Genomic DNA, 14,732 nt, shown 5'->3' with positions numbered 1-14,732 from the left:
TATGTGTTTTTTATTTTATATAACATTTAAAATTTTATCATGTGATGAGGTGGCACTCAAAGTGCCATGTCATCACTTTTGAAAGAATCTGAGTTCAAAGATGGAATTTGACAAAGTTATCACATTTCAGGATTAATATGGACAAAAACTTCAAAGATCGTGTAGGGAAAAGTGACAAGTTTGGAAGTTAAATGTTGTTTTATCCCTAAAAAAATTCACACTCTCCTTTTACCCTAATATCACTTTTCAAGTTGTCCTTCCAAAATCTCCCCTGCACCACCACCATTTATAGTCATCGAAGCTCCGATTGGGCACCATCATACAATAGCTTGTTCTCTCTTTAAATTTCTTTACAAACGAGCTACAAAACCATTAAACTTCATATAATATCTTGAATTTCTTAGGCTCCAATCAAAATATTTGACCATCATATCGTCATACAACTTCGACAATGGCTCCACCTCATCTCAATATGCCTCTCTATCGTTCAGATTTTTAAATCCGCATTAAAGATAAGTAGTTCTTTTGCCTCTTCAATTCCTTTAAGTCTCTCTCTCTTTTCTTTAGGGATTTATTTGCTTGATTTGTATTTGTGAATTGTTTAGAACATATCTACCGGCTTTGGATATTTGGTGAATGAGTTAAGGGATACTATGCAAGTTGTATGAGTAGCAAAGATGGTTTGACGATTTGGGATCATGAAGGCCAATAGGTCACAGATGTGTGTTTAAATGTTGTGACTAATTTGTTAGGTTCTAGTGTTTGTAGTATAGTGATATTGTCAAATGTACTTGTAATTTTTTAACAAATTGGTTTAATAAAATTTTATGATCCATATTAATATTTTTTGTATAATGCCCTCAACAATTTTTGCACACAATGAAAAATGTAAGCAAGTATTAGCTCACAGATTATCTAATGTTTAACTAATATTATGTTGCATTATACGGTTAGATCATAATGCAAGAAGACAACTTATATTAGTATATAACCTAAATGGTCTATAATCTAACCGAAATTGAAAAATCAATTAAAAAGACTATTATGTCGTTTATCAAGCCCAAATGGGACTACATTTATTAGGTATCAGAGCAAATGACTCTTAAAAGATAAAGACACAAATGTGGTTGTTATCAAGAACTAATTTAGTAAAGAGTGTTGTACATCCTTTATGGTTATTGTTATTATAGATGAAAAGTTGTTATAGAAAGTAATAATAAAACATAAAAAAATCAATTCTACAATAAACTGTTTTAATGAAATATTACAGTATAGAATAGTTGTTGTATAAATGGTTGATCTTAGCAAAGAATACCCTAATATAATGCAAAACCCAATCAAATAGTTACCTCAAAATATTCTACTTACTTCCATAAAGATTAAATTCGTTAATTTAATAGTAAAAGACTAATATGAAGGTGGATATACTTGGTAGGTCTCCTATTAAAATATTGGATCAAATTGATCACTCTACTATTAAATAAAACAATTTAGTCTCTGTATTATTAAAAATAATAAAATAAAACCAAATTTGGATAGAGTTAATGTTTACCATTTAAAAATATCATTTATTCTCTAATAGAATTATATTTAATTTGAAAGTTTTTATGATTTTGTAGATGAAATATTTTATTCAAAGTTGAAATGTAAATAAAATATTCATATAATATTTTAAACAATAAAATTAACTCTATTCCAATTTAGTCTTATTTAATTTTTTAATAATATATAAACTAAATTAATTTATTTAAAATAATAATGATTTAATCCAACCTTATAGGAAATATACTCCCATAGACTTTTACCCTATTTTAAACCAATTCTTATAATAAAATATTTAGCAATAGGTGGCTCGAAAAATTAATCACAGGAAATGTTAAGGTCCTTGTACGAAGGACAACAAACTAGGGTTTTTTTTTAGATAAATAACCCCCAAAATTTAAAATATTATGAAAATGACTCTAGTAGTAGATTATTTAGAAAAATGATCTAATTTCTATAGGATTAATGGGTGCCTCCACTTCCCAGAGCGGCACCACCCAAAAAAGTAACCCAATCATGTTTTATAATTATAAAAACAATAGGATGATTTTTAATAATATTTTAATTATTTTTTCTAAATAATCTAGTACTAGAACCATCTGGGGGAAATTTATTTTTCTACAGATATTGGTCACTCCATAGAAGGCCTCACCTGAAAATAATTTTTAATCCAATTTGGTGCCTCCATTAAAAGAGGTGGCACCAAAAATAATAACAAATATTTTATTTTTTCATTAACTATGAAAATACGTATGAAAATACAAAAAATTATACGGGTGCTGCATTGAGAAGTGGCGGCACCAATTTTTTTTTTCATTCTATCATTTTTGTAATCATAAAACAATGATTGAGTTACTTTTTGGTGTAATACCGCCGTGAGAAGTGGAGGCACCCATTAATATGGTAAAAACTAAGGGTGGGTTTGGATGGGCGATTGGGTGCGGTGCGGTCGTTTAGCTTACTTTTTGTCTCACGCTACAGTATCGCTACAGTATCTAATCTCACCGCCACCGCTGTTTTTACACTAATCGCAAGTAAACGCACCGCCCATCCAAACTCACCCTAAGGCTCAGTTTGGATGGGCGGTGTATTTAGCTCCGGTGAGATTAAAAACGGCGGTGGCGGTGAGATTAGTTATTGTAGTAGTGAGATTGGATACTGTAGCGGTGAGATTAGAAACAGCAGTGGAGTATGTGTTTGGATTCAAATGCAGCTGTGGCGGTGAAGTGAGAATAGAAAATGACTTTTAAGGACATCAAATTAGAATTGATTTATATCAAAAGTTTTTTAAATTATTTACTTTTATAAAATTATTAAAGTATGTGAATTTATAAATTCATTTAATAAATTATTAAAATGTATCTTTTGATATTTTATTTATTATCCTATAAATTATCATATTTGTATTTATTTAAATGATAGTTATAACCTTAAAACACCTTAATTGTTATTTACTTATTATCCTATAAATTATAATATTTATTAATTTATTATATAATATAAGTATTTATCCAACCTAATCTAGGGATAAATTGCTTGGGCTTTTCAAATATTAAAAGGGAAAGAAAAGGTTAAAAAAAATAGAAAGGGCGATGGGTAAAATTAGAAAAAAGGCCTGCGTTGAGTGCACTGAAGCAAAAAGCATCAGTGAGCAACTGGAGGTGCAGCACAGTGAGAATCAGTTCAGTGGACAACTGCAAGTATTATCCAAACACCTCATTAGTGAGATTGAACTAAAAAAGTGGTTCAAACACAGAAATGGAGCTAATTGGTCATCCAAAGAAAGCCTAAGTTAATTTTCTAAATAATTTAATACTTAAGTCATTTTCATAATGTTTAAAGTTATATATCTTTAAAAAAAAACCCCACAAGCTGGCAAACCGGGTATGCAATTTGTACAAGTAAAATGTGGCCTTTAAGCTTTGCAATTGAAGTAGTTTAATGTAAGAGAGCAGACAAAATTCGTGTTCCATCATTGTTTCATACAATAAAAGAATAGGTTACTTTTTCGTCACCATGTTCATGCTATACAGATTCGAATATTTTTATACTGTTTTCTATTTCATCTTATTTTAATTTTAATCGTTAATCATGTTTTTGAAATTCAAAAACTAAGACAGTTACACATTAAAGGATTTGGCAATTGTGTAACTTTTGATCTGTTTGTAGATATAGTCCAAAATGGTCGTATTCTATACCTAATCGACATCTTTGATGGTTAAGAGATTGACTCCCTTGCCCATTTTTGTGTATTGTTTTTTCGTGGGATCCTACTCTAATTTCGTCCGCTAATAAAATAAAATCTGGTAAATTAATCAGTAACTTATCCCATCCGGATATTTTGTTTTTTTATCATTTTTTAGCACTAATGAAATTTAGTAATTACACGCTGCCATGGCCATTAGTGAGTTGTACCAAAAATGACACTACAAAGGCCCGATTTCACGCCTTTCATGTCTTTCTGTTTTCTCTTTCATATGTATTTTCCTGGTTTTGGTAGCAAATTTTTGGCATTTCACTAGATAAAATAATAATAATATTTCAAAATTACCAAAAAATTATTCTCATGACATGATTTCATTATGGTCGGAAATGCAATAGAATCACTATTTGTTCTTTTGCTGGACCTTACTAGGAATAACAAAAGTAATAACACTCTTCCTAAGACTACTATAATAAGGGATAAGTATGAAAATTATGTAACAAATTTAATTCAATATCTATATCATGAAATTTTAATTTTAATTTAATTATTTACATTTATAAAATAATATACTCCGATTATTTTCATATATATATTTTTGTGAAAATTGAACTCAAATAAAATTATATATATAATTACACAAAATTTCAAAATTTATATATCAAAACACGTATTAAATTATAAAAAAAAATTCCATGCCAAATACTCGTATGGATGATTAATTAGACATCACGTGGTCGATGTTAATTTACGAGACCAAAACTTTCTGTTTTAGACTTTGAATCAATCAAACTCAGTCAAATATTAACCAAGTAATCCAAACATGGAACGATTTGGTCGGGGAGCTTCAATCAAATTAGGACAAATGTATGGTTCTCTTGAGAGATGGACGTCCATGGTTCCTCTCAACTATTTGCGTGTAATCCACTATTCTCGTACATTCAATGTGATAAAAAGACTTCCAATAAAAAGAAAGCAAAAAAAAAATCAAAATATAATATCTTAGTATTTTTATTTTAATTGTTTTCTTTAAACCAATTTAAAGAATTGAGTCTGAACTGCTTGTTTTCCTTTTTTAAAAAAAAAAAAAAACTGGGTTTATATATTATTGAAAATGGTATCACATAAAGATATAGACAAACTGTAATTTAAAAAAAAAATCAAGGAAAGCCCGAAACAAGAAAAAGATAACAGCTATTACCTCCTACCTACAACCAAAGTAAAAATGAAAGAAAAACTTAGCCACCTCTGTGAAGCCTCAATCTCGAAAATTCAAAGAAATCGTTGAATTGCCTAGCTCCAGAGGAAGAAAAACCCTGTCGTCCCTCCCGACAGCAGACTAGATAAAGGTCCACGTCTCTAGCAACGGCCCACCCAAACTAAGCAACTCATCCACCAAAATACCAACCTCGGCTCTTAGTCATGCCGTTGCCAATCGCCCAGATCTAAAGTATCAGTCCCCTCCACCATCATGATTGTGGAGAAATCACCCATCCACACCGTGGATGGTGACGGGACCATCCTAGACCCACCAAGAATCACACTATCGGTGAAAGCCATGTTAATGTCAGATCTATCACTGATGGTAGACTTTATTTTTGTAATTACAAGTAGAGAATCACCTTCGAATTCAACCCTCCGAAAACCTATCCCCATCGCAAACCGAATTACTTCCAAGACACAAGCCCAAGCCTCGACCTCAAGTGGAGTTGGAACATGTGATTTCCAAAAACAGGCCGCCCCAACAACCCCATCACTCACCGCACTTATCTCGGATGCGCACCAACCCCTATAAAAAACCAACATCAAAATTGACACGTATAAAGGATTCTATTGGTGGCAGTCACACTCCTATTCGAGGTACCGCCTGATTTTCCGAAACACCAAAAATCCAATCCAACTGTCGGGCATAACATTAATTAATCGTGCTGTTCTATTACATGGAAGTAGAAGGATCTATGTCCATGCCAGATAAAGTAGTAGTGGAAACTAGCTCAAATGAAACTGCGAAACTGTCCATTTTTAATGTAAAATTAACTATATTAGAGCTATAAATAGTTGACAGTAATTATTTATTAATGTTATGTACAGATTTATTTTAATTTAAGTTTAAATATAAATGTAATTTTATTAATGCGAAATTAAGTCCATCATCGTACGAAACTGCTTCCGAACGAACTCTCGAAGCTGCATGCATTTGTTAACCTTCCACCCAAAATGAAAGAAGCACCAGAGTTTAGTGTCTTGTAATTGCAACTTTTCAATTTTGTTTATGTGATGTATAAATTACTTTTGATTATAGTTACTTTGAAATATATATCATCATTTTTCTAATTTGGTTGTAAAATTAAAACATTTTCTACGTTAGCGTACCAAAACCAAAATCTTGATCAAATTTGTATTTGTCTCAGTTAAATCAAATTATGATTTTAATATTGACTTTGAATATATTGTGCCGACTACTTAGACTTATTCTATTTAAGAAATACTCCATCCATCACACAATCAAATTCAATGAAATTACAAGTTATGGTTCACTCCCCCGACGCTTTGTCCTCCCCCCTTTCACATAACCTTTAATTGAATTTTTTAATTCGTTTAATATATTTTTTACATGTAAATAAAATAAACTACTTAGCATTCATTAAAATATTTGTTATTTTAAAAAAATCATGCAATTCTTGGAGATCTCATAGATGGATTGCATATGCCTAATTTGAAAACCCATGTTATGTTTAAATGATTGATATTGAAAGGGTAAATTGTAAAAATAGTCATTTTTGTTTGCCTCAAATTATATTTTAGTCATTTATGTTTGAAATGTTACGTTTTAGTCACTTATGTTATCGTTTTGTTACGAAGTGGTCACTCTACCGTTAACTTCTGTTACCTCCCTAACGGTGGTCCTACATAACAGTCCAAATGGATTTTAAATGCCAACTTTGCTGCCTTACGTGACAATCCAAATTAAATTTATTTAATTAAAAACCTATTTTCATATCAATAATTGGACATCCAAGTTGGCATTTAAAACTTATTTGGACTGCCACATAGGATTGCCCCTAGGGAGGTAACAAAATTTTAATGGTAGAGTGATCACTTTGTAACAAAACAATAATGTAAGTGACTAAAACGTAACATTTTAATCATAAATGACTAAAATATAATCTGACTATTTTTGAAGTTTACCCCTATTGAAATTATTGAAATTAAGATGTATTTTTTCATATAATACTTATTATCTTTATTACTCAATTCTCAGTATCCTTTTTAAGTAATTATATGCAATACTAACAAACATGGTAACATGTCAAAACAAGAAAAAAAATATCCATTTTTGTCCCGCTCTTCCAAGTAATTACAGCGTGCCTTGTGCTGAGTGCTGACCATTACCACATCTTTTCGGCATCTCTGTTCTTTTCTTACATCATAGTAAAACTAAATCTGACAACCTTAAAAAAAAAACCCTCTATATAAGCATCTCTCAATCTTCTCAAAATAAACGAACCCTTAATCTCTTCTTCTCATGCTTGAATACTCGAACCAAAGCATCGCTGCTACTGCCCCAAAGCCACCAAAGTCACCATTTTTTCCTTCAAAAAGGAGGAAAAAGAAAAAAAGGACAGAATAAGAAGCATTGTTATGAGAGTCTGAGACCCATGTCTGAAAACGAACATCATTAGCAAATCCGAAAATAACCCATTTCTCAGATTTAGATTCTTGCATTACCCATTTGATTATTTTTCTTTCTTTGACGTAAAGATTATGAAGAAAATTAGAGGGTTCAAGCTTGGGCGCAAGCTAGTGAAGGTGTTCAAATGGATAATCCCACCTAGAAGAAGAAACTACCGGAATGGTTTCTTGAGGCATCCGACTCGAAGCTACAACCCTTTATCAAGACTCTGCTCTTTCGCGACGTTTCTTCGACAGGGAACCAGAAGGCTGTGTAATTCGGACTCGGATCCGGGTTACATTCAATTGGGTGAAAAGGGAGTGAAGCGGGTAGGAGTGCCGAAGGGGCACCTTGCAGTGTACGTGGGGGAATCAGACGGTAACATGAGGAGGGTGGTAGTGCCTGTGATTTATTTCAATCACCCGCTATTTGGGGAGCTGTTGAAGGAAGCGGAGCTGGTTTACGGGTTCAATCAATCGGGTGGGATCACGTTACCATGTGGGATTTCGGAGTTCGAGAAGGTTAAGATGAGAATTGCCGATTGGGATCATTGTCGACGGAAACAACATCGTCGTTATTTTTATTGATATGTCCCCCTATCTTTAATGGCGGGTAAAAAATTGATTTCGCTTTGTTTTTTTTTTTGTAAATACAGGAAGGTGTTAATGTTTTTTTACAGTAAAAGAAAAGTTTAAATATTAAAAGAATGGATAAGCATTAATTTATTGACTTATTCCGTATTACGGTCTCCTTTTTCTTTATTTATTCCCTCTTTTAGTTTGAGTTCCTTTAAATTAGGTAATATAATTAGTTTTAAATTAAATATTTCTTATATAACTATTAATAAAGTGTTGACATAAAATTTTATCCATTTTACCATTAGTTTATACTATATTTATTGAATTGTATTTTAATTAAGATTAACAAAATTCAAGTCGCTTTATCGATTTCAATTTATTTGGAATGGAGAGAATTTTCTTTTGTAAAAAATATGAATACTCACAATAGAGTAAACCTATTCAAGAGTTGAATAATCTACTCGATTCAACTTGGGTCGGGCTTAAATAAAGATCTTTGTATACTTGGTTGACCCTACCCAATTTCAATTTAGATAATAAAAATTATTTTATTAATTTTTAAACAGTAAAACAAATTATTTTTAGCGAGAGGGGCCGATCCATGTGCAGCTCTAAAGTGGAGTGAGCAACTGTTTTAAATGCTTGTTTTGCTCCATCCCACCCAACTTTTAAAATTACTATTTTGCCTCTTACAAACATTCTATGCATATTTTATATTTTTATTATATATAATATATACAAAATCATTAATATGTGAATATGCTATATTTATTTATAAATATATAATTTGATAGTATTACATTGAAGAAATTATTAATGAAAAAATAGGTAGAACAAGCTATAGTAGGTGTTCATGGGCTGGGTTGGGTTCAACAAAAAATTTAGGCTCGTTTGCTAGGTTTAGGCTCGGTTCTAAAAATAGACCTAAAATTTTGTCCAAGCCCGACCAAGATAAAAATGCTAAAACCTGGACTCGACTCGCCCGTATTAAAATTTTTATATTATTTTTAAATATAAATATATAATACATCAAAAATACTAAAAATATTAAAATAAATATTTCTCAACAAATTGAAAATAAATTTTAAAAAATATGTATACTTAAATAACATTAAGATAGATGCAATTTAACAAACAAATACCTGTAAAATAATAACAAAATTAACAATCAAATTAAACAAGTGTCCTACAATATCTAAACAATAACAACAAAATAATAGTAACGTAATATTAAAATGGTAGTAAAACAGGGAGAAAACAAGAAAATAATATTAAAACAACAAAAAATAGTAGATTTTTTTTTTGTTTTTTTTTTGTGAATTTGGGTTGAGCCGAGCCAGAACAAAAAATACCTTACTCGAGGCTCGACCTATTTTTTAAACAGGCATTATCTTTTTGTCTAGACCCATTTTTCAAGCTTATATTTTTACTTAAATGGACCTTTCTCGACCTATGAGCAGTTCTAACTGAATGTAAATAACATTGACAAACATGAATATTTTCAGCATTTATACAAACTTAAAACGAAACCATCGATCCCTAGTTTTGACATCATTAAATATAAATGGCTACTAAAACTCCATACGTGTCTTACTAATTTATTCATGCAAAAAAACAATACGTTTTCTTTTTTTAACCTCATCTTTTACTTTTCTCATTGAACCTTGTTCCGACTTTTTCAAAACTTCATTACTTAGTTGAGATACATGAGAATCTCCTCAGCCACGACTATATGTTCCATAAAAAGCATTCTTTTTAATTTTATAAAACCTAACACCATACAGTACAACAAGTTTTTACTTCGTCACGTCGAAAACCCAACACCCATGTGCAAGCTTGACTTTGCTAAATTAAACAGCAAAAAAGGAATAATTGTTAGATTAGTATGTACAACAAGAGCAACACACTGATGGGAGTTGGGCCTGTTTCCATAAAAATAATTAGGAACCGATCTGACAGATCCACATTTGCTTAATAATTAGGCTCTTGTGGGAGTTTTATCAGGTTTGATTATAATCCTGGTTTTCTTCTTTTTTCTAACTTTTATTTGGTAAAAATTACTGGGTCAAAAATCTCAAAAGAGGATCCCAAAAATCCAGTTGCCGACCATTTAACCTGTCATTCCTAATTAAATAGATTGGTATCTTTGGAAAATTATATTCGGAGTCGGACTTTGTCCTTTGATGCCATTCTTCTTTTTTAAATCAATATTTAATATGATTGCAAGTTATTTAATTAATGAAATAAATAAAAGGTTTTTGGAACATATGTTGTTATATTTAATTTCTCTAAAAATAATTTGATTCTCAACAATAAGCTGAAAAAAATCATTTGTAAGTGGGGAAGAACATGCCTATGTATAGGTCAACAATCAAAGAAACAGAGGCTCAAAGACTACAATAGTACAATTTCCTATCATAGGTGTTTATTTTATAGTAGAGGACCAAAATATAAATTACATACTTCAACAGCTCCTCTATAGATCTTAGCATAAGACTATGTCTTCAAACAACTATTATTTTGTATTTGGTATACCTGTAATATTAATCCTCTATTAAGATAACAACATATCTCTGTTTACCTTAAGCTATTTAATATGTATGTGTCTACAACCCATCTGCTAGGTGGCTACAACCTTGTGATAAAAGTGCATCTAGCAGAAAAACCTAACATACTAAACTAACTTTGAAAACGATTCAGATTTAATGGTAGTGAATGGCCTTGGGCACATGGATTCCTCAATCAAGCGCTATACCCATTATTTGAAGGATGCCATTGTGTTGGATCATGGCTGCTGCTGCATGCTGCAACACAAGCTTCCTCCATTGCGGATTGGGAAACATCACTGTTGCAAATGTTTGCAAATGCACGCATGTGTTTCATTCCGTACTGAGTTAGTGACCCGCAGTGTGTTTCGAACAAGCGAACCTGGATTCAAGATTTGGTTTACAACTTGATCAAACAATGAAGAAAACTAGTTAAAATTTTGAGAGGAAAAGATATAATAAATACCATGGATTTCAAGCACTGCCAGTCATCAACAAGGGGCAAACCAGGTTCCCTGATGGTATTGAGGATGACAGAGCCTTTTGCTGGTCCATACAACACTGTTCCAATCAAGTCAATGCTGCCATCCAAGTGGATTCTATGCCTCATAGTCTCAGAAATCTGTTTCAGTATTTCTTTCTTCTTCGATCCATCTTCCGAATTTTTGTACTGTATAACAAACGAAATGACTGACATCGATATCGTTTTTTTCTCTTGTAATTTAAAGAATTTAAATAAGATACGGGGAAGGGGAAATGAAAAGAATAGAGCTCAAGCTCACCATATGCCATAAAAAGAGAATATCTGCATCTCTCTGGTTAATAGCTTCCATTTGCGTGTCATGGCTTAATTCATTTGGAGGAAAGTTTACGGAAGCAGGATCAAAACCTTGATACAAATAAAGCTTTTCAGCTTTAATGCTTGTGCTACCGTATTCCATCACATGCGATCCACCGGATGTGTATGAGTTGAAATTGGAAGTTCGTTCCCTTACCTGCATAGTGGAAATACATTAGCATTGCCATTTGAAGAGTAAAGCCGACCATAAGTCCAAAATACAACAACAAATGTTCGCAGAAATTTGTTGCATGCGCTTACTGTTTTATACTGTTGCTCTATGGTTTCTCTCTTCAGATTGTGAGTTTCACTGCAGATCATGAGCATATAAATAAGCTAATGAGCCAAAATACTCGGAATTGACTGGACTTGTGTTAGTGATAGCTGTTAGTCGAGCTGATATATGGTCTTAATGGAGTTTCAAAGGAGAATTAACTGCATATACCTGTCCTCCATCCAGGCCACACTATACAAATCTCCTAAACAAGTGATGAACTCCGGAGGTGGAGAAGGTTCCATCCCAGGACAATACGTACCCCAACTACTCTCTTGCGCATTTGACGCTGTTGTTACATAAATGTTGAGATCTTCTGGCATTATTCCTTCAAAGATACTGCCACTCTCACAAGCTTCTACATATATAACCTGGTGGCATCAGAAATGGAATGTAAAAGATCATACAAGTATTTTCAATCATATAAGAGAGGAAAAATATATTATGCCATTCATGGAAGTGCAAAGGATGAGTAATTTTGAAACTTGAATATCTGTTACCATCTCTCTGTAGCTCCCAGCAGCATGTTTTTTCTTCAAGACATCAAGAAAATCCATAGCATACAGAAATGGCAAATTTGGCATCCCTAGAATCAAAATTTCAAATCAGTAACGACCAGAAGCATACCTTTCTTAATTTTAAGATTTCACACTGAAAGAAGCTTAACAAAAGTCTTCAACGTACCGAGAACTCCGGGGCCTCCATGATCGGAGTAGTAAAGGAATATTCTGTCATTGGTTTTGCTATCAACAACCTTTCCACTTCCCCCACTCAATGCACTTCTGTTACCAAGAAGCACTGCATACAAATTTGCAGCAGTAACATGCTCACCCGTGTAATCCTACCATTAAATACAGTCCAATCAGTATTGATCATTATGGTTATATTACAGCGAATTCAAGTGAGTTAAGCTCACATCCCTCCTTAAGTTAGCAGTGCATGGCTCGCAAGGAAAAAAAATAAAAAGAAATATAAAACAGACAGGACAACATATGAGAATCTACAAAGTAATTTATTAGGCATTATTAGCAGGCTTCCCAATTAAATTTTTATGCCCATATGTTTGTCCTATGTTTAATAAATTAACAAATAGCAGACTTAAGCCTCAAAATTTCTTACCTACTTTGGTTGAAATATCTTCTTTCATTGTTCATTTGACAATAAATTAGCTCCTTTTTTTTTAAGAAATCTTTTTATGCAACCACTTGTGAGAGGGTAAGATTAGCAAGTCATCACTTATGTTGAAGCTCGGATTATAATTTTTTTTAAATAATCTCATTATAGGTTTGTTTTAATCATATTTGTTATTTTTGACACAATATCTAGAATTACTCTTAGCCCCTCTTTAACCTATAAATAAGAATAAGAAGATGATACGCTTTAGCGTACTCAAATTCAAGTCCTTCTGCATTGACAACAATACTCATATCAATTAAGGGCTCAATCCTCATATTATAAATTTAAGTAATAGGATTACATCTATTAATCTACAATTATACTTCCAGAGCAACAATAATGACAAAAGGGTCGGCCCATTTTATAAAAATCAAGTTTCCCATCACTATCAAATCAAAGTTGAACAACATAAAACGCAACCAACAACTCACCAACACCACAAATCATGATTAAACAAATTTTGTAACCTTGACCGGTTTGTTTATGTTGAACAAATCTATAACCCATATATTATTATATCACAGATTTATTATTATTATTGTACAAACATTATCTGCCTGTTCTCTTCTTAGATATTAATCTTATTTTATACTAGAAATTTTCTAAATCCTAACCCAAGTAATTAAACCTTAAAAAAAAAGCAAGTACACTTGACGAAATCTAAGAACTCAAAATTAAGTGGGTGGGACAGTGACCAAGTTGCCACCCATTTATTACATGTTGAGTGGAAGGAGAATTATCACCTTAGGCACGCCGGCATAAACATCATCCCCTTGGGGATGGTTGATGATGATTCCTGGCCTCGGATTCAGCTCATTCATGGCTATGTCATCGTACAGAAACACAATAATGTTCTCTTCCTTCAATCCTCCTTTCCTTAACAGTTGATAAGCGTGGCATACATCTGCCTGCACTTGCACTCCAAATAAACAGGTGTTTTCCCATGTAAGCAAACCAGTATTAGAAACTAATGGTAGCTAAGCAAAGACTGGGATTATAGTTGTTGATAAATGGTTTTTATTACCTGATGCCTGTAATTTCCATAGCCAGATGAACCAGCCACGAGAACAGCCCATCTGGTTCCGAGTTGCTGATCATCTTTTTCTGAAGGCAGTCGGATTATTCCAGACTCCCAGTGGTTCAACCGGGTGGCTCTTCCACCATTAGCTGCTTCAAAAAGCAATAATAGAAGGAAAAGCAAAGCCGGGTTGTTGTGGAAAACATAACCTTGTTTTGCCATGGGGTGTTTTAATATAAAACGGAACTGGTTCAGGAAAGCCAGCCACAACAAGAGAATAAGAAAACTTTGAAGCTAAAGGAGGAGTGGGAGAGAGAGAGTATTAAAGATGGAGGTGGGTTAAAGTGTGTGAGATCCCATGCAAAAGAACAGGTTGACACGTGTGGGAATAGTTTCAGAATTGTGGGTCCAAAACTCCTCTTCTTTAAACTCATGGCAATCCCTTTGTCTGTATATATATTTTTTAGTTGGTGTTTCTTCTGGGCTTTAGTTGCTTATAAATCTGACAGAATGAAGGGACAACTAAAAGCAAAGACTATTGGAGAGGTTTAAGGCTTTTATGCTGGGTTGGGTTTGGTTATCGATAGGAAGCAATGCTGTTCAAAAGTTGTCCCACAAATTCCGTAGGTAACAGTCTTGTCTGTTAAGATTTGTGTATCAGTTTCCCTGATCTATGATTGGACAAATGTATATGCTGCCAGAGTTTTTTAGTCTTGCTTAGAAGGAAGTTTTAGAGGGCTAAAAAGGTGGGTGATCAGAGGACAATGGAATAAAAGAAGCTTGTCTTTATTAGTCTGTATTAATCATTATTGGTGCTTGCTTGACAAATAAGGGTGTTGTCACTTGTCGGAGGCCGAAATGCAACAAAACAAATTAAACAAGAT

General features: G+C 32.7%; 2 protein-coding genes across 2 annotated transcripts; one reads left to right on the top strand and one right to left on the bottom strand.

The window, feature by feature from the left end:
- Positions 1–7,230: 7,230 nt before the first annotated feature.
- On the top strand, positions 7,231–8,155 carry LOC105765114 (auxin-responsive protein SAUR36). Its single transcript, XM_012584049.2, has one exon. The coding sequence runs from the start codon at positions 7,511–7,513 to the stop codon at positions 8,003–8,005; it is 495 nt and encodes a 164-aa protein (XP_012439503.1). The 5' UTR covers positions 7,231–7,510; the 3' UTR covers positions 8,006–8,155.
- A 2,241-nt stretch (positions 8,156–10,396) lies between these two features.
- On the bottom strand, positions 10,397–14,272 carry LOC105765113 (vacuolar-processing enzyme). Its single transcript, XM_012584048.2, has 9 exons — positions 13,855–14,272; positions 13,574–13,738; positions 12,339–12,495; positions 12,155–12,240; positions 11,826–12,025; positions 11,642–11,690; positions 11,325–11,537; positions 11,009–11,212; positions 10,397–10,924 (listed from the first exon to the last, which is right to left on the bottom strand). The coding sequence occupies exons 1-9, from the start codon at positions 14,068–14,070 to the stop codon at positions 10,739–10,741; spliced, it is 1,476 nt and encodes a 491-aa protein (XP_012439502.1). The 5' UTR covers positions 14,071–14,272; the 3' UTR covers positions 10,397–10,738.
- Positions 14,273–14,732: the final 460 nt, after the last annotated feature.

Source organism: Gossypium raimondii, chromosome 12 (assembly GCF_025698545.1).
Source record: "Gossypium raimondii isolate GPD5lz chromosome 12, ASM2569854v1, whole genome shotgun sequence".
NCBI classification, from domain to species: domain Eukaryota; kingdom Viridiplantae; phylum Streptophyta; class Magnoliopsida; order Malvales; family Malvaceae; genus Gossypium; species Gossypium raimondii.
Note: the sequence above shows the minus strand (reverse complement) of the source record. Positions and strands in the feature narration are given on the sequence as shown.